Raw genomic sequence first — 24296 nt, forward strand, 5'->3', positions numbered from 1 at the left:
CAGTACACTTACAAACTGTAGGCCTACATGCTTTACGGAACTAGTACTAAGGAGTGTATAACTTCCTTGGAATACGTCCGTTTCCGTGACATCAGCTAATACGAGGAGGAAAACAGTTTCGCACCAAAATTTGATTGGCTAAAAGTGATTTACGAAATCTTTTTCGAACGGAACGTGTGAAAGTTTTCTTTCAAACTTATATTACGCGATTGCAAGAAACGTAGACCGACCCATTAAACTATCAGGGCAATTACCTCCCCCCCCCCGTACAACTCCCCCACGCTCCCCCCCCCCCCCCACGGGCTAAAGACTGGTCAGTTAGAAGGTTAGAGTGAAGGTTAAGGTTATGTTCTCGGTTTAGAGTTAGAGTTTAGGTTAGGATAAGGATTAGGTTCAGGATTATCATTAGCATTAGGGTCAGGGGAAGGGTCTAATGGGGTAACTGCTCAGGGGCTAAGTGCCCTACACCCGTCTCGACGAACAGGTTCTTTCAGTTAAAGTGCGAGACGTGCTCATGATGAAATTAGCGGATATGAGCCAAGCAAAAGTCCCCGCTTGGCAAATGGGCAGGTGACCTCTTGGCATTCATGAGCACCCTATACAGGTCACTTGATTAGCGAGAATGCTGTGATATTTCAATACTGGATCAACGTAACAATGCCACTGAGATTGGACAGAAGCAGACTAGGCAATGGCACAGCGTTACCTTAAAAGAGCCCAAAGTCCCATTTTCGCACGAAATAGAGCTAGGGCTATAAATACAATTTTTACGAGGTGCATTCATAGAGGAAGGTCGACAACTTTTGAACGCACTGGTTCCTCTTACTATAGAATATGCCCTATCAATGACTAATCAATATGCTAGTGGAGACGATTGTCATAATATTATACTCTAAGGATATTATATGTAGGTCGGTTTCGACACTTACACACGTATAACTGCTCTCTTTTTTATTTTCTCCAAGCTCATCCAAACTTGTGTGTTGTAAAAGAAAAGTTTGCCTTAGCACGTCTTAGTATGTAACCAAGCGTGCTCCTTAAAGGGATGGTACAGTAATTTTTTCAAGATACCAAGAAAGCACTTATGATATAGTACAGAGCATAATATTTTAAGGGGAATTCAAAGTTTATTTGATGAAAATCGGGTTTGGAATGACTGCAACATCCAAAAACAAAGTAAAACAAAGCGATCGTAATAAAGTGTGGGTCCCACACTTTATTAGAATTGCTCTTTTTTGGATATCTCAGCCATTTCAAAACCAATTTTCATCTAATAAACGTTCAATTCCTCAAAGAATTACATGCTCTTTCATATTTCATAAGAGGTTTCTCATTATCTCACCAAAAAAATGTTAGAAACCTGAAATTAGGTGTCAACCAAAACTTCACGATACCTTTAAAGGGAATGGCTAGTAACTGATCAGTGGGAATGAGAGGGAATGCTGGGGGATGATTGTTCCAATCCTTATGGGATTCATTCAAGAGTTCATTGTATATCTATTGTTGTGTGAAAACTATTTGCTTCAGAATTGTCTCGTATTCAAGTAATGTGCAGTTCAATGTTTCCAGGTTAGCATGCCTGATGTACAGTGACGGGGCGATCGTTACCGATCGCCACGTTACTGTATTTATAGCCCTAGCTGTATTTCAGTGTGAAAATTTTCGCTCTATTTCGTGTGAAAATTGGACTTCGGGCTCTCGTCCAGTGACCGGGTGATCGTTAACGATCGCCCCGTCACTGCACAGGCATGCTAACCTGAAAACATTAAACTGCACATTATCTGAATATGAGACTATTCTGAAGCGAATAATTTTCACACAACAATAGATATATAATGTACTCTTAAATGAATCCCACAAGGATTGGAACAATCATCCCCCAGCATTTCCACTGATTCCCACTGATCAGTTACTAGCCATCCACTTTAGAGGGCGATGTTAATTTTCATACTACAGCACCAAAACAGACAAATTCAAGATTCAAGATTCGAGATTCAAAGATTCAAAGATTCAAAGATTCAAAGATTCAAAGATTCAAAGATTCAAAGATTCAAAGATTCAAAGATTCAAAGATTCAAAGATTCAAAGATTCAAAGATTCAAAGATTCAAAGATTCAAAGATTCAAAGATTCAAAGATCAAAGATCAAAGATGCAAAGATGCAAAGATGCAAAGATGCAAAGATGCAAAGATGCAAAGATGCAAAGATGCAAAGATGCAAAGATGCAAAGATGCAAAGATGCAAAGATGCAAAGATGCAAAGATGCAAAGATGCAAAGATTCAAAGATTCAAAGATTCAAAGATTCAAAGATTCAAAGATTCAAAGATTCAAAGATTCAAAGATTCAGGATTCAAATCTTGAATCTTGAAGGGCGGAGTTAATTTTCATACTACAGCATCAAAACAGACAAATTGCTTGAAGTCACAAAATTATTTGATTTGATATGGCTCCAAAGAATCAGTCGTGTCTCGCCTGCAGAAACTAACGGTAATTTCTAGCTTTATGTATTCATTCTTCCAGAGGTTTAGCACTCATAGTGTACTCAGAAATGAAAGTGTGTTTTTTAAACAATCAGCAATTAGGGATCTTTGTATGCCGAAATGTTACGTAATTCCAATCACTTTCATTGTTTGCCTGATCAACTGGGTGAATCTACCAATCGATTTTGCTGATATATTTTTATATGAGTTGCTTGTGAAAGAAAAACTATCTGTATAATATGAGATACTCAGTATTATGGCATTATTATGTATGCGTTGCAGAAATCTGTATTTGTAAATAGATTCAATACGACTATTACGCTCAGTATTGTCGCTAAATTGAAATCCACTGCTGTTCTCCCTTTTCCATGCAGGTTGCCATCGTCATTCCATACAGAGACAGGGCGGAACATCTAGCTATCTTATTACGTAATCTTCTCCAAGTCCTAACCCTCCAGAATCTTGAGTTTGGAATATTCGTTGCCGAACAGGTAGGATCATTGACCCTCACCACCGCAAATAATTGAAAGATACATTTCTCTCTTTCATGATCTTTCATGTAGTCCTGTGTTCGTTTTACTTCTCTTAAGTGTAGTTCCCAGCTTATGTGTAAACTTTATTCACTACGTAGGGGATCTTGGGGGAAAAGAATAATATTTGTTTTAACAAAATGGGAGAATAATGGAATGTCAAATGTCCATAACAGTTACGTTCAGCATTGTTCAGATGGTGATGCTTAACCTCAAGGATAAGCTTAACTTCGAGGATAAGATCTATGGGACGCCAAGTTTCACATGATCGATTTCGTTACGAAATGACTGATTTCGTAGCGCAATCGAATGTGCAACACTTGGCGCACCATAGAACTTATCCTCAAAGTTCGCCCATCCTCGACGGGCGGTGAGTTTCTCAGTCGGTAGCGCGTCTGCCTCACGATCACGCGGCCCGGGTTCGAACTCGAGTCTGGACTGAGCAATGTTGTGTGTAAGCATACCGTCCCCTCCGACAAGAGGCAAAACACTCTGTCCCTCGGATAGGACGTACAATGGAGGTCCCGTGTATGAGAGAGTCACAACTCATGCACGTAAAAGATCCCGCTTCATTCATCCATCGCAAAGAGCAGGGTTTTTAACCCGGTGAAGTGGTCCCACCTCACATCCAACTGGACCCCATGGAAGACCAGCTTAACGTAGCTGAATATGGGCTATCCAGCCATCTTCTTAGATGGAAATGAACAAACAAACAAACAAAACGTTAAGTATCACTGTCTGAACTTAACTGTAGTTTTCATTGGATATACTTAATGATGATTCACTCGAGGCAAAGACGCTGTGTCCATTGTTTGTTATTCAGTCCGAACCCTCTTCACAGAGCAGCAGAATTAGTTCGCCCCATCATAGATGACTATAATATGGCAGTATTCATTAAACGGTATCAATTCGTTTATTTCTTTTTAATTCTTAGATTCTTCAACGTTTGGATTTTCTTAATTCCTAATTTGTCATTCTTTTCAACTCGATATATATGTTGTTTTGTAAGAATTCACCTTATGGGAATCTACGCCCTACAAACAACTCTTTTGTGTAGATGCCACATAATTAGTTCTATGTCTTGATTCTCTTATTTGTTGTATTCGACACTTCACTCATTGATTTTTTTGCTTCTGTTTATGGTTTATTCATTAAGCAGTGAAATATGGAACAATTATATAAACAAACAATTCATCACATTGTGTCATACGAAGAAAGATGGTTATCAGAAAAGCACACAAAGTTAGTGAACATGGTGGGGTACTGAACAACTTTGTCCATGAACTTCTCAGTGTATAAGCACACACAAGTGCTATTCCGTTAAAAAAAAAACCACAACACAAACAAATAAGTTTTCACCTTGGAACCTTTCAACTGCAACATTCACGTCGTTATTGGCGCATGCCATAATTATCATTCATTGTCCTATCTCTCAACGCTGGCAAGCTACATGCTTGAGAGGATAGTAAGCCGCTGTTGGAGATTGGAGACAGACAGATTAAATTCTGTTTCCTGCTTACAAGACCTTTGAAGAATATTGCAGACACACCAAATTGTCGCATATTCATACAACGTATGGATATAGGACGTATTAACATCATACTAGTCACACACATCATCCCGCTATACGATCCTTATATGGCAGCATCAGACCTCACACACTGACATGTTTCATGAGAAGCTCATGAATATGTATGAGACTCTCACTTGCGCAGAACGAACTTTTCGAAGGACTTTGCGCATTGTTTTTTTTATGTATGTTATGTATTGTGTATTTCGCAAAAAAAAAGCCACCATACGACAAAGTGATATGAATACGACATTCGAACAAAACAATACTCAAACCATAGTGTCGTATAAAAACGTTCCTTATCCATCTATTACGACGCATATTCTATACGTGGTATATATCTTTAAGAGAACTCTCAAGTCAGAAAGGGGAAGGGGGTAATTTGTCATATCCATTGGGCATATTTTTTATATCGTGCTATTGCTGACAGGCAAAGAGGCCCATGGCCATTGGAAGAGTATAATCGTATCATAATCTCCTTTTCATGGGTAGCTCTATTTTGTTAATCTTTATTTCCTGTACATATGATGACGTCACTTTTGCGTTTCAGTTGTGAATTCGATCAATTTGCACCAACATCAAATTGCACAAAAGGGGAGCAATATTATGTCTAATACACAAATTCTGAATGATAATGATGAATCCCTTGTGTGTTCACCGACGTACACAGTCAAACGACGGAACGTTTAATCGCGGGCTGATGAAGAACATCGGGTACTTGGAGGCAACGAACTTTGGTGACTGGGATTGCGTCATCTTCCACGATATCGATCAGGTGCCGATGAGGGCGACAGCATCGTATGGCTGTGAAAATATGCCGCGCCATCTTTGCGCCTACCCAGAGGAGATGGGCTTTAAGTAAGTTGGTGTTAAACGCCACTCCGTCCTCAATGAAATTTCTGTGTACAGAGTCAAAAATACCAGACATGATAATGATATGATACTACGATTTATCCGGAGAACCGTCTGTGGTCTTCTAAAATTTATAAACACAACAGTGAAAGTTCGATCAAAATCGGTTATCAAACTTTCACATTTTCCCTTCTTTCTTTTTCTTTAGGACTACAAGATTACTGGACACTCGTGAGGTGATGAGATTATCAGCTCAGTCTGTCGCATATTCACATCAACTGTTCGAAAAAAAAAAAGGTTTTGAAAAAAAAAAATAAAAAGATAAAAGTGAATATCGAGACCTCATTTCCACTAAACTTCCTTAATTTTTACGTATATCAATTTTAGTATTTGACATGAAAGTTTATTATGTTGTTTCCCTACTTGCCTAGATTGATGTATGGCGCTATTTTTGGCGGAGTAGTAGGGGCGTCGGCTGAGCAGATGAGGCAATCGAACGGGTACTCGAACGTCTACTGGGGGTGGGGCGGGGAGGACGACGACATTAGAGCAAGGCTACACAAAATGAAGTACAAGATCCACCGGGACACCACCGACGGCTACTTTAAGACGCTACAACACAAGAAGAAGACGGCCGATCAAATTTGCAAGGAGAGGTCAGTTCGTATTGCTATGGAGTAGGTCTGGATCCATGGTCATAGCAAGGTCTATGACTTTGTTCTGGGGGGGGGGGGGGTGTTCTTAAAGGGTTACTGATCAATGTTGATCCCCTCCGACCCCCATCTCCGAGCGATAAAGGCATTGTTTGCCACTGGGAGCAGTGATTTAAAAAAAAAAGAATGTTCGAGTTACCACATTTGAAGTGTATGTGTGTAGTTGTACCACAAACGTCCAACAATATGAAAATTCTGCAATGAAGCCTGAAATATAATGAAATATCCCTTTTTTTCAATGAACAATAATTGTAAACGTTTTATTCCAGAAACAATGCTATCATAACCATTGTTAACATGTTGTATATTAAAATTGATTATACTTATAAACATTTTTACGTTAGTTGTTTCTATCCCTACCTCATATTTTAGGACTATTTTGAAGTACTAAAGCAGGGTTTTTGTTTCATTTGTAAATGTTAAATAATGCCTTAAAAACTTTCCCGAGCTCCTTTGATATTACACGTCATTCTTAACTGGGAATGATACACCGCACTAGCCACCTCCACTGCACTTTTCATTTATAAATTGTTACTCTGTCATCAAGAAAATGTGCAAGGAAATGCACCTATTAAATATTAAATTGTTATATTCTTCCATCTTCCTTCCTTCTCCTCCTCCTTCTCCTCCTTTTTCTCTGTGTAGGAGCACCCTGCTCATGATAAAAAAGTGACATTGTTGTAGTCGGCCTCCTCTCAAGATTTCTCTGAATCGTTCTCTCCCTTTTCTTTACAACAGAATTTGCTTCCTAAGACATTTTTCAAAAAGAATGCACTGGGATGGTATAAGTAGCGTGCGGTACAGGGCGAACGTCACCTTGAATCTTCTATACACCCATATAGCAGTCGACGCCAAAAAGGAAACGTGGAACACGTACGAGTGCAAGACCAAGAAATAGTTTCCGCGAAAGTTAGATGACGTGTATGATATGCAGGTAAATATCGTATTGTAGATATAGTACATAAGTTCAATGACAAGCAAAGGATTGTCGGCAATGTTGGGAAGGAAATGCACCTATTAAACAAACGCATGTTGCTATGCGGAACTCTCATTATTACAACGCTCACTTTTCTACTTCTTTTCCTTGTCCTCCTACTCTTCCTCCTCTTTCTTTCCTTCTTTCTTTTTTTCCTTCTTTCTACCCCCCACCCCCTACACACACATAGAACCACATATACAGACACGCACACAAGCAATCCGAGTACACACTGGTACAAACAGACTTACCGTCTCGCATACGAAAACACTGACAAACGATTTCTAGGCAAACATGATTAAAGACAAAATTTTAAGTGTAGAATTGTAGCCTGTTTAATGTCAAAGAATGTGTAACGATACAATTTACGAGAGAAAGTAAAAATATGTCGGCTGAAAGTTGGTTCACCCTAAAAATAAAGAATCGATAACATCTGGCTAATTGAATGAAAAATTCAGGAAATTGTGTGAAAAAAAAACACCGAATTTGATCTTCATATTCTGCGATCCGTCAGCGGGAGGGATGAATTTGAATGGCAATTGACGATTTAGAATGCTATGTCTTCGAAAATGTTTGACGAAAAACAAATTACAATGACAATGACGAAATTCAGGTTAGAATTTGCGTTCCACGTGCTTCTCGGGACGAAATTGAATAATAAATTTTGGAAATTGAATGACAAAAGTGCGAAAATGGATGGGAAAACCTATATATAGTTGGAGTTACATAAGTAGCGTAATGCGATGACGGGTAAAACAGTACAATCTCAGAGGGGAAAAAAGATGTGATGATGGAAGCATTTACCTTCACATATTTTGTTCTGACCCTTTTGCAGGGTGTACGACAAGACGGCAGAATGTTGAGATTTCACCATTTTGAGGCAGAAGCATCCAGATTATCCTGACAGATTCCTAAAACGCCACCGCAGTGCAAACAAGAAAGATTTGGAAGTGAAATATCGCGATACAAGGCTGGAAGGCTTCTACATCAGCTGCGTGGATAGTTCTCAGAGTTTGGCCAATGACATTATGACACCGTGAATGCATCGCATTCAACGTGCTTATACGTCTTTGCCTTTGTTTTTGTTTGTTAGTTTTTTTTGTTTTCTTTTGTGCGACGTCTGAGCGCGATCGATGCTCTAATGGAAGAATTTTGATTGGCTAAAGCCCGTATGCCCAGAGACTTCGAGTAACGTGGAAACTTGACGTGGAATGCATTGTGAGGTGGTGGCGCTTTTTACAAGATGATCATTGCACCAACTTTGATGAACGATCTAGTTGTTGCCCCCCTCGGAGTTGCTCGTTGTCAAACACGGAATGAATGGGTTAAGATCTGTCGGTCCCCTTTCCTACCTGCTTAACTGGAATATTACCGGCATTCTTCTGCGTTCGCGGCAAGTGCTGAGAGGGGAGATAAGCATTCCGACCAAACTTCAATAAACTGCTGATGGCCCAAGAGAACTCAAATTGTGAACAGATTATGATCTTTTTTTTTCTTGTGTAGCTGTTATTTTATCGTATTTCTTTTTTAATAGTGGGTGTAGGATATTAAAAACAGGAGGATCATGTGAATTGTGTCATGATTTATGACAATTATCACAGACTTTAGTAAATACTACCTAAAGCCTAGCTTCCTTTTGTTTTCAATGATTTAAGTGTATATGAGAGTGTATGATATAATATATGTTCGTATGACATACAAGCTCTTTTACACCATTTGTATAGATTTATCTATCTATCTATATTAATATATGTAATATCATCGATGTGTATAAATGGTGTAAAAGAACTTGTAAGGCATACGATCACGGCAGTTTAATATGATTTATTGTCTGTGCATGAGTCGATGTGAAATGCAGAAAAAATGATTATAAACTATAATTGTTTCTGCGTCGTTGGCTGAAATAGATTCACCTTTTTTTCCTTCTTTCTCCATCTCTCTCCTTTTTTGTCTATCCTTTTTCCACGAGCGAAACGAATTCTTGTAAATGTGTGTGAGATATCGTGTGTGTCGTGCGTCCCGGATGCGACGCGTGCGTTTCGCCGTGCGAGGCGTAATAAGAGTTTCAATATTTTGTAATCGTTATATTAATGATTTTGGTACCGTTCTTTCGAGGTCCCGGTGTAGTCTTAATTTCAGCGGTTCATAGGCATTATTTGAATGATGCATTCCAAACCAAACTAACATCTCTCAGGTTGGTGTAGATACAGAGTAAAAATAATGGCAATAATGATGGTTAATGATCATGTTCATTCTATTAAACAAAAAAGGTAAAGGACAACAATTTAATATTCAATTTTATATGCAATATCCATGTTACTTATATATTTATATTTCTTTCAAGAAGTTACCAAAGTGAAAAAGCCCACAAGAGATATTAAAGGATGTTTACAGATTCTATAGCACAGGAGGGCTATCACTATCATGGTCACGAATTGCATATCAGATTCGGTGGCAACAACGACAATGTACAGTCCTGAGGGTATAAAGAGAAAAAGTAAGAAGGAGTACGAATATGCTAAGATAATGTTTCCAGAAAGGCAGACACATTACACAGACACACGTGTACTCTGTTACTAAAAAAAAAAAAAAAATGATGTTAGTGATATCGCAAATCTAAGACTCTTCCACTGAATCTATTTCAAGATCTATCTATTGCTATATTTTTCGTTAGACCCATATAGGCCTACCTCAGTACCCCCATGAGACAATTCAGTAACTCGGCAAACTGTACACGAATTTGCAAAAAGAAATGGAAGAAATGAAGGGAAGAAGAAAAAGACCTCATATTAAAGGATGTGTACAGTTCTGGTTGAGGTGAGGATTTATATAGCTTTTAACGTTTTGCGAGATATTCAGAAACCACTCTATGAGATGTCAGAGAGCATGCAATTCTAAGGGGCATCAAAAGTTTATTTTGATGAAAATCGGTTTTGAAATGGCTGAGATATCTAGACACAAGGTGAAACAAAGAGATCCTAATAAAAGGCGTGGCCTGTCGCCATTATCACATTTTTGGATATCTCAGCCATTTGAAAACCAATTTTCATCAAATAAACGTTGAATCCTTCTTAAAATCACATGTTCTTTCATATTTCATACAAGGTTCCTCATTATCTCACTTATGAATGTTATAAACCTGAATCACCACATCAACCAGTACTGTACAGTCCCTTTAAAGTCCATAATGAGGAGTGGCAAACTTTTCGATAGCGCCCTCACTCGGTCTGTTCAGCTGTCCTTGCAAGTGCTGACGTCACGCAGCTGCCTACACTGTCGAGTCTTGCCCGCAAAAACTGCGACTGATTTCTCGCTTGGAGGCTTAAAATACATTCACTGTGAATGATATATATGATAGTGTGGCGCTTATCCCAAATTCCACTGTGTGTATAATCTGTTCAAGCGATGATAATGCCTTTGAATATCATGCCTATTTTACTGTAGATGTGTAATTCGTGTAAGATGGCGTCATGTTGTTGATGCGAGGTTTTATCGTAAACAATCGTAATAGCAGTAATGTTGTCTTGTATTTATTCATGTCATTATGCCATTGTCGTAATTCATGATTGTTTGAAATCATATGACGAATAAGAATTATTTCTTCAAAGTCCGAGGAATGTGGATGTCGAGCAATAGTTGCATTTTTTATTCATTCATTTTTTTTTTTTTCCCACCGCATTTCTCTTCTGCGAAGACAGACGCTTTGTTGAACATTCTGTGAAGGGGTGGGGTGGGGGCAATGTCGTATGAATCCAAATGACCGATGATTTTACGGAATCCTATGTGATTCGTTGTTGGTTATTTGGTGGACTCAATGGCACGAATTCACAAATGTAGTTTTAAATGAAAGGAATGGTTTGAATGTAGTCCATGGTCTATAAAGAGAGCGATAAATGAACAGGCATACCTATCAAATGCGCGTAAAAGCGCTCGTTTGTTATTGGATATCTCTTGGCGTGGGCAAATTGTCAGGCACATTTATACGCAGACGAAATTTGCATAAATCATGGACGACCGGTAAATGTAAACCACCCTGGTGACTTCGAGCCATGTTGATAGGACTACAACGTCCATGTTTAAAAAGACGATATTGTGAACATCATTGAACTTCACCAATATAATAATTAGATTTGATATAGTAGATATGCACCTGCTGTTCATTGTTCCCTAGAATCTTACCCATAATTCCCCTGCATGCTTTTATATTTCTATCAAAATGGGTTGAATGGTTTGCCTTTGTTGCCAAAGTAGGAAACAGATGTATTCCTTTTTTTTGTATAAACTACTTTATTTGATGACGATTCGGTAAGCTTTACGAAACCCAAATATTTTAATCAGGACACAGTGTTACATTCACAACTTTATGAGTTGAAACCAACCTGTTTGAATAAAATCGTGACTGGCATACCTTTGATTATTGATGCAATAAACTACAATTGATCAAAGCGATCTTGTGTAACACGACCTTCATGTTTAGACATATTGTTCTGTTCATTGTAAATGGCTTTATGACCTCATTCAATACAGAAACAGTTTCGTGTGTTTGCACGATACCGTTATAAATTTTTGGACTTTTTTATGAGGGTGGTGTGACTGTGCAACTTTTGATTTACCACAGGATCTACACAGGCTATTGTCACTAATATTCTTTTAAAGATACCCTTTTATATACCTGATACATACCTTTAATGAACACAATCTTGCACGGGCAACCATGTGGAATACATCGCAATTATTTGGTCACAAAGTTGTAGCAACATCAGAGTAACGTTTATCATTTCTATACCCAGATGCCTCTTACCAGGTCAGGCGCTATTAAATGATAATAGTAACAATAACCATGATGATGATGATAATAGTAACAAGGATAACAATGATAATGATCATTACTTTCAGAGTTTAAGCGCAATCCTATTGGATTGTCCACATTTTTCTAGTGCAAATAATTGGGAGATGAGTTTGTGAAAGGGGTATAACAGTCGAGAGAGAAAATGTTGGTTCAAAAGAAAGAAAGAAAAATCTTGTTCAAGGACATATGTTTACTTGACTGGATTCTAACTGGCGAATACCGAGTGAAACTCAAGAGTCTTATCCCACACTACAATGCCACCACCATAATCATTACACCATACTTCTTGATGCATAGTAGCCCATATATGTATAGCGTGTACATTGCGCTCAACTGAAGGGGAGAATATCAGAACAGTCTAGAATCTAGACTGAGTGAAACAGAATCTATACACAAAGAAGACAGAAGAAAAAAGAAAGAGAAAGACAGGCAGAGAAGTAGAAGAGACTGGAGGCAGAGTAAGAGAGAGAGAGAGAGAGAGAGAGAGAGGAGAAAATATAAGGTATTTCATTTTTTTTTTCGATTTTGTTGTTTTCTTTCTGTTTTGGATTTTACAAGTGTAAAGAGAGGAAATACAGAAAGAAAGAATAGAAGTATGGATTGGACCATAAACGTAAAGGGGGAAATCCGAGACGTTTTAGAAATAATCCACTTAAAATATCACATACAATCTAAGTAATATGAGAGAATTCAGTTGAGATGCAGAAAACAACCGTAAATGTAAAGAGAGAAGATACAGAGATACAAAATAAGAAACGGACAAAAGGGTTGAGAAGAAATGATAATAATTACCCAGAAAGCAACGGTAGAAGGATACGGAAAAAATAAGAGCAAAAAGAAAAGAAAAAAGAAGAAGAAGAAGAAATACAAGACATATCAGAATGTATGGTGTCAAGTGCCCTACAAATATTTCTCTGCCTAAAATTGTATACAGACATAAAAATAAGAGAGTGGGTGCATGGTGGAAATGGTTTGTATATCTTCAACAAATTGGAATATTTTATCCACGAATAGCAAAATATCACGACCGATACTGCTGACTCCGATTTCGTTGAATCTAAATGAGTTTTTGGCAGATATACACAATTTTTGTAAAAGTCAATTGTCATGAGTAAAGATGCATATTAGTCAAACGAATTTGATATAGATTTAATGAAATGTCATTCCCACAATATTTCACAAGACTTCGTACAAAAACTAATGTCTGCTTCTATTTTACAGCTTATAACCTACCATGCAGTGTTACCGACAAATTATTTTTGTTTATTAGTTTGTGTGTGTGTTCTTTTTTCAATCATCTTCGACTACATAAGTCTGGTACATTTATGTTACTTCAGACAGCTCCAATCATTATCCTTTTTGCTTAGGTCCAAATGAATGGCCAAGTAAAATATCCTCAGAAACGAATAAGGTTACGACAGAGAATCTTGCAACATAAATAAAGCTATAATGGAATTGTTTTTCTCATATGTCGTCATCAACGTCAATATTTCTCCGTTGAAAACTTTGAAAAAAAAAAACATACATCACCAGCAAGTGTAGAAACAAAATTAATATGAAACAACTCGAGGAATTCCGTGGATAACCAAAGTTTATTTACAATCAAATAAGAAGAAAAATTAAATTTGTTATAAGTGGAGATGGAATTCCACTGAAAATAGAAATACATAATATGAGCTCTAAAAGTAAGAAAGCACTGGAAATCAGACAACAAAACATAAATATGATGTTAAAAAAGGGTTATGAACACATTACGAAATGGTATGAATGCATCTAACACTGCTTCAACCTGCAATTTGTGATGAGTTGATTTTTAGGGAAAATCAGTCATAAAAAATACTGTAACGAGATACTTCGCAATCCAGCTAGTAGTTGGGAACCTAATAATGTTTTTAGATAGCGATCTCCAAAAATATGTTATTGGCCCCTCATTTAAAGAAGAAATTAGTTTGCTTTGTTTATTTCTTTTCAATCGTAGAAGATGGCTGGATAGCCCATATTCAGCTGCACCTAAATGGTCTTCCATGGGCTCCAGTTGGATGTAAGGCGGGACCACTTCATCGGGTTAGACACCCTGCTCTTAGCGATGAATAATGCAGCGTGAAAGTTTACGTGCATGAGTTCCCTGATGAGTTGTTACTCTCTCTAGCATGGTACCTCCATTCTATGTCCTATCCGAGGGACATAGTGTTTGAGATGACAGCATGATTACACCCGACATAGCTAAGTGGGACTAGATCGGGTATCATACCTTGGTCTTTTGGATCGTGAGGCAGACTGGCTGCAGACTGAGCTAACTCACTGAGATTATTAATTTTGAAAGAAGAAAAAAAAAATCCTTTCTGATTATGACATTGACCATGACCTGCTAAAATGTAATTTCCAACATGGCAGACCCCTGACACATAAACTTGTCGTTTACATCTTCTCTTGTACCTTGTACCGAACTATAAAATAATATGCAGTGCTTTAAGTTGGATCGATTTGGTGTTTCTCTTCATCTTTAGAAAGATATAAAGATGGACAATTACGACATCCATGTGTTGATAGTGTGCTGAACAAGTAATCATAAAACTCCAAAATGCAAATACTACGTGCGCAACCACACATTTTTTATGACAATAACTTATCTAATCCAGACATTTCATCAAGATCTCATGATGTACAATGTCTGCATGCATGAAGTGATTGATGGTTGTTTGTAACGTGCCAGGGAATCGGTACAATGTAGGGGAGGGGGAGGGAGTGGAAGGAATGAAGAAGTTATTTTCAAAAATCAAGCATTGTAACATGTTATCATGAGTGTAAAATATAAAAAGATCTCTTTTCTATTCCTGTCACGTCATTTCTCATTCTCTACAGCCACGAGACACCAAACAACAGTATAATACATAGTAAACATTCACTTCAAAATAACTCTTACAATTGATTTACACATGATTTCACAAAGTAACTACATGTAGACAGTGTAACAACATAACTTGTTCAATTGCGTCATACGTATAACAATCAACTTTTTTTTAAAGTACTGTTCAATACTGCGTCGATACACGTATATTATGAATTCATGAATAGACGGGGAAAAAAGGAATGAAGAAAATGTGTGCAAAAATACAAAATACTTGCTTTGATGAATACAAAATGTGAAGGTCTTTAATGACGTAAAATGATTAATGATGCTTCGAACATTAACAAAGAGAAAACCATGTCATGGATTATGAGAAATGATAACAAAATAACTTCGGTAAATAGGTGACATGTCTCCACATTACTGCGAGAAGTTAAAAGTTCTATTCATTTAAAGGACAAGTCCACCTTAATAATATTATACATGTGGATTGGGTGAGTTCAGCAATATTAGTAGAACACATCAGTGAAAGTTTGGGGAAAATCGGACGATCCGTTCAAAAGTTATGAATTTTTAAAGTATCTGCGTAGTCACTGCTGGATGAGAAGACTACTATAGTGTATGATGTCATATGCGTACAACCATATAGAGAAAATAAAAAGAGAAGTTCACAAAACTTTACTTTCTGAATTAAGTGCACATTTCTTCGACTTGTTACTGACATATGTTAAGGGTAATATAATTCCCCCTGCCTTCTGAAAGAGAGAAGTCAAGTGCTCTTTTGTTATGCTAGAAAAGTGAGAATATGTGGAATTTTCTTTATTCTTTCTTTATATCGTTGTACTCATGTGACATCACGAGCTATAGTAGTTTTCTCATCCAGCCTTGAGTGAGCAGAAACTTCAAAAATTCATAACTTTTGAACGGATTGTCCGAATTTCCCCAAATCTTCACTGATGTGTTCTACTAATATTGCTGCAGTCACTCAACCCACATGTCTATGAAGGTGAACTTGTCCTTTAAGCACACACACACACACACACAAACACACACACACACACACACACACACACACACACAGACACACACACACACACACACATATATATATATATATATATATATATATATATATATATATATATTATATGTATGCAGACATAAATACATACTGGAATATGATATAAAGATATGACTTTGTGCGGCAATAATTAGACCTCCATGGTCTATTTTACTGTCTCAACGTCAACAAAGTACAAACTCATAGTCTTCAGTCATGGTCTCTTTTTTATTTAACATTTCTCTCGTTACCATTTTCACTAACAAATGCTAGAGTGACTGCCACTTTAAATTGAACTTGCGAAAATTACTCTCTACAGAATGAATATAACTGTCATCAGCATAATATTCAATATTTTTTCCTTGATAAAGTTAAACCTAGGAACTTCGTTGGCTTATCTTTATACAAAAAAAAAAAATGTTGCTGAATTGGAATCAAGCACAATTTAAAGCGTCGTTTCTCTTTTCTTGGAAACCAAAAATAATATTTACAGGCTAAACTTTATCTGTGCTCTGGAACCTTCTTTAATAGATATTCATTGCAGATTGACTTTCTAGTCTCACATTAATAAAAAGGCACAATATCTCATGACTCTTCTTTACAAAACGAGCATTTACAACTCCTAAAAAGGGGTGTTTTTTTCGCGTTAGCAGTTTCCTATTTAAAAACAAAATTCTATTTACTTTGCATAACATTATTCAACCTTTAATCTTGAGAATGTTACATTTAACAATGTTCAAAGGTTGATATGCACATCTGTCCACTCATAAATACATAAAACATGTTTTATTAGGATGCCTCAAGATGAAAGAATAAGGGACAGGAGAATAACAGCATAATTACGTGTTTTTCTGTTAGAGCTACCTGATAAAATAAAGTGATCTGACATTACCAGATGACGGGAATAAAGTCAATATCATTCAAACACAATGTCTTATCACATTTTATGTTTATTGTAATACGTGATGGGTGATTTGTGATTGCGATATGATGTGATCAATGTCCATGTTTATCTACCGCACCTCACAAGTATACGAATGTAAACACACAGTGTAACGACACAACTAAGAGCAAACAACTTCAGCAGAAATAAGGCGAGTGCCAGACCTGGGGAACAACAACTTCATTATCAATGGAGTTAAAAAAAAAGAGAACATTTTATCAAATAGAGGCACTCGAGTCATTCCACCAAAACAGATACCAGGAGTCCACACTGCTCAAACAAGGCAGTCATTTCTCTTTTCCAGAACACTACCTCCTATGCGGCAACAGTATACTCTGAAGGCAAATACAACAAAATTATCGCAATAAGGTAGGTCACAGTTTTGCTTCTCAAGTATATCGAATTGTAAAAGCTATGAATGGGTCTAGGCCTACATTTGTGCATTTGAGATTAATTTGTATGCACGTGGTAAGGGTATGATCTAATTTTCTTTGGCGCAATCAGTGTGTCTCCTTCGAAAGATGTGTCTTGTCACACTTCACCCTTGGAGTCTGAAAAGAGTTTCTAAGATCAGTCCTAGATTTTTTATTGTCTGGGTACTGTCGTGTCTCCATTTTATGCATTGAATGTTCTTATTTCACTTCACATACACGGATTATTTATATATTGCTTATTAACATTTATAGCACTAATGAACATTATAGGATATTATGGAAGGAAATGGCTGAAAAGAAACAAGGGAATCAGGCCCTGATAGAAAAAACACATTATTCCACAGCGTAAAACACATTCTAAAGCGTCAACTCACAGAGTGAAGCAAAACATCACTAATGTGAACTCTCTGTGAAAAGCCCCATCATCACCACAGTGTGAAATAATTTTCACGCTTAAAAAAAAAATCGAGAGTTTTCACATAGACGACTATATGTGAACACAATGTGAACACACCTTGAGACACTGTTTTCTTTCAACCATAGCAAGGGGTATCCACGGAGAGAGAGAGAGGATTCAAGATGCAGAAACATTTCGGATAGAGAGATTGTAGTATTCGCACCGAGCAACATTATACATTATGCTGCTGATACGACAGCTCATAATAAATCATAGATTTTGCATTATGGATAACATTGGGAATGTTTTTTTCCCTCAAATTAAGAGACCTTTGTTTGTTTGTTTGTTTGTTTGTTTGTTTGTTTGTTTGTTTGTTTGTTTGTTTGTTTGTTTTCTGTTGTACCTTTCCCCCGTCTGTTTTTTTTACTTATGTTGATGCTATTTTTTTATGTTTACAGATGTGTCTGCATGTGACTGACCTATACCATTTCTAAATCCGTGCACTCCAGATGAAGAAGCAGAAATATAATGGCGTTGCTGTGTTTCCTGTTTACATTACTATCAATCATTTCCACAGGTTGGTTCTTTGTTAAGACTTCTGATACTGAATAACCGTTTTTTTATTTTTGAGCAACGAAATTAGAAGCAAAGAGCGAGCTGAATGAACCATGAAATCATCACTGTCTGCATAGATTGAACAGGGAAGTCATTGTATCCCTCTGTATAGAGATAATTGTCTTACATTATCATTTTTATCAATTCGTCTTCACTTCACATACTTATAGTTTGATCCTCGGTAGTGATATACTCTTTTGAAAGTACCACATTGGTAGAAGTCGTCTTCTCTTCCACGGTCACAAGTTGATAATTTAACAGTCACCAAATTTGTCGTATCTGCCAATTGAATACCGCAAACGAACAGGGTTAAAATTCTATCAGTTGTATCTTTAATAATACGCACATTCTCTCTCTTTCTCTCTCTCTCTCTCTCTCTCTCTTTCTCTCTTTCCATCCCTCTCACTCTTTCTCTGTCATATTAAAGGGTGTGTACAGTTCTGGTCGAGGTGACAATTTAGCTTTTAACGTTTTGCGAGATATTCAGAAACCACTTAATGAAATGTCAAAGAGTATGCAATTCCAAGGGGTATCAACAGTTGATTTGACAAAAATCGGTTTTGAAATGGCTGAGATATCCAAAAACAAAGTGAAACAAAGAGATCATAATAAAAGGCGTGGCTTGTCGCCTTTTATCATTATTACTTTTTTGGATATCTCCGCCATTTGAAAACCAATTTTCATCCAATGAACGTTGAATACATTCTCTTTCATATTCCATAAGAGGTTTCTCATTATCTCACTTAGGAATGTTGAAAAATGAATCCCCACCTCAACCAGTACTGTACAGCCTCTTTAATGTATATCGTTGCATAACAACGGCAGAAAGGTATGTAACTGTGTGTATGTATATGTGTGTTTTTTCTCCATCAAGTGATGGCATCATCGGATCAAGTCTTGCCAGTAACAGCTGGACAATCAGTAATCATAAAGTGTCATTTGACTTTGGAAAGAAAACCTGAAGTACGATTCTGGACATACTCTCTCAGCTCCGACAGATCAACATCATCCTGTTCCCATGTAACATTCTCCTTTTTGGTGACACTGCAGCCTCGTGATGGAATAATGATATACAACGAGGATATAGAACTTCATATCAAAAGTCGTCTAGCTGTGACAGCAACATTTGATCTTACAATTCAGAATGTGTCGGTCTTAGACAGCGGCTGCTATCGGTGTGGACATATCTACCAGGATGCTGGAGAACAAGTTGACAATCCAATACTCCTGATTGTCACTCAGCCTGATGACAGTGAAGTTTATAAACAACAAACTGAAAAAACTGTCACCGAGAGTAATGAAAGGGGAGTCACACAAGGTAAACGTGAAGATTCAGTTTGACCATTCAATGTTTGATAGATCAAAAGAACCTACTCGATGACTAGACTATTATATGAATCAATCTCCTAGAAAATTCATAAATTTCATCTTTGATTATCACACATGATCCCCTCATCACACCTAGCAGGCGATATGTCAAGGCAATATGTCTTACTCTTTGCCTACCTGTTTGGGTGTGTCAGTTTTGTGGGTGATATGAATTTCGAATTTTATTTCATATCTCAACTTTATCGTGCGTACCACACATAACGGATACCGACAAAATAGCTACATCCAATATTTTTTTTTACAAAATGATAAAGACCATCTACGCACAATATGTAATCGGATTCTTATTTCTTCCTTCTTTTTTTTTTTTTTTTGGGGGGGGGAGGTTGGGTATGTTTGTTTTCTTATAAAGGAGAAAACTTTAGGAGCATACACCACAGCACAATATAACCCAATCACACACAAAAGAGAAAAATGTGTGAGTTTGTGTTTGTACATGAATTATGCCCTTCGACAAGGAAAATGTAAGGTGGACAAAATGCGGAGTTCAAGAGGCCGGTATTTGTTTTGAAATTTGTTGCTTGTTGGAAATAATATGTACTATACTACAAAGGCATAATTTCCTCTACTGATGTAAATCTAAAAATAAAAGTTATGTTAAAATATGAAAATCTATTCACTGCAATTCTTTATTTGTACAATGTTGGGGTATGTTTCAAATTTTGTGTATGATGCAGGTTAAAGGGACTGTACAGTACTGGTTGAGGTAGGGATTCATATTTTGAACATTCCTAAGTGAGATAATGAAAAGCCTCTTATCAAATATGAAAGAGCATGTAATTTTAAGAAGGATTCAACGTTTATTTGATGAAGATTGGTTTTTAAATGGCTGAGATATCAAAAAAAATGCTAATAATAAAAGGCGACATGCCACAACTTTATTAGGATATGTTTGTTTCACCTTGTTTTTGGATATCTCAGCCATTTCAAAACCGATTTTCATCGAATAAACTTTGGATACCCCTTAGAATTGCATGCTCTTTGACATCTCATAGAGTAGTTTCTGAATATCTCGCAAAACGTTAAAAGCTAAATCTTCACCTCGACCAGAACTGTACACACCCTTTAACATTTGATTCGAAATGACTTTCTCTCTGATTTTCTTCTCCCTCTTCCACGACAGAGCCTAGAAATGAACAACCCTTGCACCCTCATTGGACATCATTCATCGTCGCCTTCTTTCCCACGTTGATTATAGTAGTAATTGTCATCTACGGAAGTAAGTTTTACACCTAGAGAATTAATTTCGTTTGATATTGAAGGCTTAAGATGCAAGTGACAATTTTTCTCTTCATTTGATTTTCGGTTCAAGCCTGCATTTATTGCAGAAAATACTATTGATGTAAACAGAGCACACACACACACACACACACACACACACATATATATATATATATATATATATATATATATATATATATATATATTCATATATGGCCGTGCATCACAAACGAACAAAAAGTCGCACCCCTTGATTTTACGTGAGGACTCAAAAAAGGTGAAATGGGTCAACCAAGTCAATCTTGAGTTTTTCATATTTTCTGAAAGAGCTATCTTTCTTCTACATTATTTGAAAGTTTGGGATCATAACATGAATGGGAAAGTATGTTTTCAGCAGTTTTTCTACAACCCCTCTTTTGGGGAGAATAGAGTGATCGGGTATGTCTTAGAGTGCCCTTTTCATTTCTTGAAATTCTTCATTTTCAAGTCTAATAACTTTTAAAAGGATGACGCTACTGCTTTGAATGTTAATATTAATCATGGGCAGAAGGTGTTGACAGAACATGCTTAATTTTGGCTTAATCTGATAATCCCTTTATTGTTAATGCTCTGGTGGTTTATTTCCTTGTACTTTGTCCCTTTCATTGCGCAGCCAGCCCGTCTTGGTAAAGATTAAGCAATCGAATAGACACTGTACTTCAGAGGCTCTTTTCTCAGTTCACAATTTTCCAGAGTGTGTCTTTCTTTCTAGTATTTAAGTAGGTTAGGGTAGGTCATTTGAATTGAGTTATACATTATTTTAAAACTTAGAATCTGCCATTAACTAAAAATCCATATCTGGCGACTTTTTTCGTTTTGTGGTGCAGGGTCACATATGTGCGTGTGTGTATGTGTGTATGCGTGCGTGAGTGTGTGTGCGTGTGTGTGATTTAGAGAGGACCATCCAGCGTATGCAAAATTATTTTCATAAACCAATGGTTAGAATAAAAAAGTAACTTGTGAATTCGTCGCTCTCTATGTCTTTGATTTTTTCTCTGCCAGTCATATTTAAATATATATTGGAAGTAGGCCTTAGTATTTCGCTTTGGAATAAAATGAAATCTGAAAAAAAAAAGAAAACTGGTCATTTCGAAGTTTAGCCTCCTTGCCACTAATTATCTATGGTTATGATTTTTCGTTTTATTCAAGTTTTATCACACAGTCATACATGTTATCATAAGCTGTATCATTCCCACATACACCGCATACATGCAAAGCGACACATTCATACTCTTATGAGTTGCAAATCTATGCACTGCATAGAAAAAAAATATATTACAACCGAAAATCGTCTTTTGTTCTAAAAGCAAGGAAAGAAGGCATAGTACGCATGTTTTGTGAGACCGTTTTATTCCGAATCATTTGGTATACCTTTTTTTTTTTTGAAGTAAACGTATACGCAGAGATGAACAAGAGACATTGTAGGATATGGAGCATGTTATTCATGGATAAATCATTTGGAATTTGTTTATCAATTTTTTCTTTGCAGATTTAGATAACATCTCTCTCAAAATTAAGCTATGAAACCGAGGCATCATCATGTCATGAACATTGCTGTACAATAGCGAATTTCCCAGTTTATATAAAAATGCAACTCATTATTAATTATAAGTTTGGCGCATTAATTTCTTGACAAATTGTTTCTCTGAAAGGGCTCAATCAGTTTGCATTTTAATGTGTTATATGATGGGAGTGTGAAAGTGTGTTATCAGTACGTGCTTTATTGTGAGTGTTCCTTATGGGCGTGTGTGTGTGTGTGTGTGTGTGTGTTTGTACGTGTGAAAATGAAATGTTTTCTTTATAATATACTGACTGTTCTTTTTTTTTCTTCAAAGTTGATGTTTGTACAATATAATATCGAGCCAATATGAAAGTTCCTTCTCCGTTCTTTTCTTTATATTTATTTTTCCGTTGCAAAGGTCCCCCTTTTTCCTCGCTGTGTTATTCCCTATATATGAGGCACTTGTTTACTTTTGAAATGTCAGTTAGACTTGGTAAAAAAATGTTCATTCCGGAATCTCTTTAAGCAAGAGAAAATCAAGAAGCACCCATTTTTTTTTTTTTTTGATGAGCTGTTATTCATGTGTACTGCTGAAAATGTATGTGTGAGAGAATAATTGCAGTATTGTTATATTTTTGTACTTCTTGGTTGTGTGTTTTTTTTTTTAATCACGGGACATTGGTAATGTTGTTGCAATGATGATGGTACAATGTCACATCTCATAATGAGTATGAAGGTATCCTCTTCGTTTTCTTTCTTATTTTTTTTCTGCGCACATACATGGGCATAAACCACCGAGCTTATCTACGTCCCCTCCCCCCCCCCCCTTTTTTTGGTTTTATTCTCCTTAAAGGGATGGTGATGGTACAATATTGGTGGAGATGAGAATTGGGCTTTAACTTTTTGCGAGATGCCAAGAAAACACTTATGAAATAGTATAGAGCATACCATTGTCACAGGAATTCAAAGTTTATTTGATGAATCTCGTGTTTAGAATAACTGAAACATCCAAAAACATATTTTAAAAAGCGATCGTAATAAAAGGTGGGTCCCACACTTTATTAGAATCGCTCTGTTTTGGAAATCTCAACCATTTCAAAACTAATTTTTATCAAGTAAACATTGAATTTCTCATGTAATTACATGCTCCTTCATATTTCATAAGAGGTTTCTCAATATCTCATGAAAAAATAAAAAACCTGAAATTAGGTCTCAACTAAAAACTATACGATCCCTTTCATGTGAGGAATTTGCATATTTTTTACATGTTTATCTGACTCGGCAAAGTGGTTCTATTCTGGAATCTCCGTGGGAAGAGGAAATTAATAAACGTCTATGATAGCCGTAGGATGCTAAGATGAGGTTGTGTCTTTCTACTGCATTTTTCCCCTTTCGGAGAGAAATTATTGGGAAAAAAACTATCGGAAAAAATGTTGTTATTGTGAAAGGTAAGATTTGGTAACGAGAATATGTACATAGCTTTATTTCCTCTTAACGAAAGTTTCCGGAGAGATTGTTTATTTGGTCTGCGGTTTCAGCTGCAAATGAAATGGCACAAAAATAACACTATTGTGAATAAACCACTTTTCTTTGCGTCCAACCATTTTTGATTTGATGGTACTGTGTACTTGTAAGAAAACATAAAGAAAGACAATGTGTGAAAGGATAATAATATTGTTTTCGTTTCAGTATTGACTGCCAGATGGAAACTCTTATTGAGTTATTTTGTTTGGTTTTTTTTTTTGGTCCTAATGAAAAAAAAATGGGGTTGTGTCGTAGCGAGTGTCAACGAAATTATCATTTCGTCGAAGAAATGTTTTCATTTCATTATGAAATGAAATCATTCCACCAAAATGAATGATTTCATTTCATTATGAA

At 36.6% G+C, this 24296-nt stretch overlaps 1 protein-coding gene across 1 annotated transcript in view; it reads left to right on the forward strand.

The window, feature by feature from the left end:
- Window positions 1-8013, forward strand: part of LOC139715563 (beta-1,4-galactosyltransferase 4-like) — a 32499-nt gene extending 24486 nt beyond the window's left edge. Inside the window, exons 5-9 of the mRNA XM_071627126.1 lie at window positions 2856-2972; window positions 5252-5439; window positions 5865-6089; window positions 6885-7080; window positions 7958-8013. Of these exons, the coding sequence (XP_071483227.1) occupies window positions 2856-2972; window positions 5252-5439; window positions 5865-6089; window positions 6885-7044 (690 nt within the window). The 3' untranslated portion in view covers window positions 7045-7080; window positions 7958-8013. The remainder of the gene's footprint in view (window positions 1-2855; window positions 2973-5251; window positions 5440-5864; window positions 6090-6884; window positions 7081-7957) is intronic.
- Window positions 8014-24296: the final 16283 nt, after the last annotated feature.

This window comes from Diadema antillarum, unplaced genomic scaffold (genome assembly GCF_040938485.1).
Source record: "Diadema antillarum isolate AM-2024a unplaced genomic scaffold, OU_Dant_1.0 scf00000051, whole genome shotgun sequence".
In the NCBI taxonomy this organism is placed as follows: Eukaryota; Metazoa; Echinodermata; class Echinoidea; order Diadematoida; family Diadematidae; genus Diadema; species Diadema antillarum.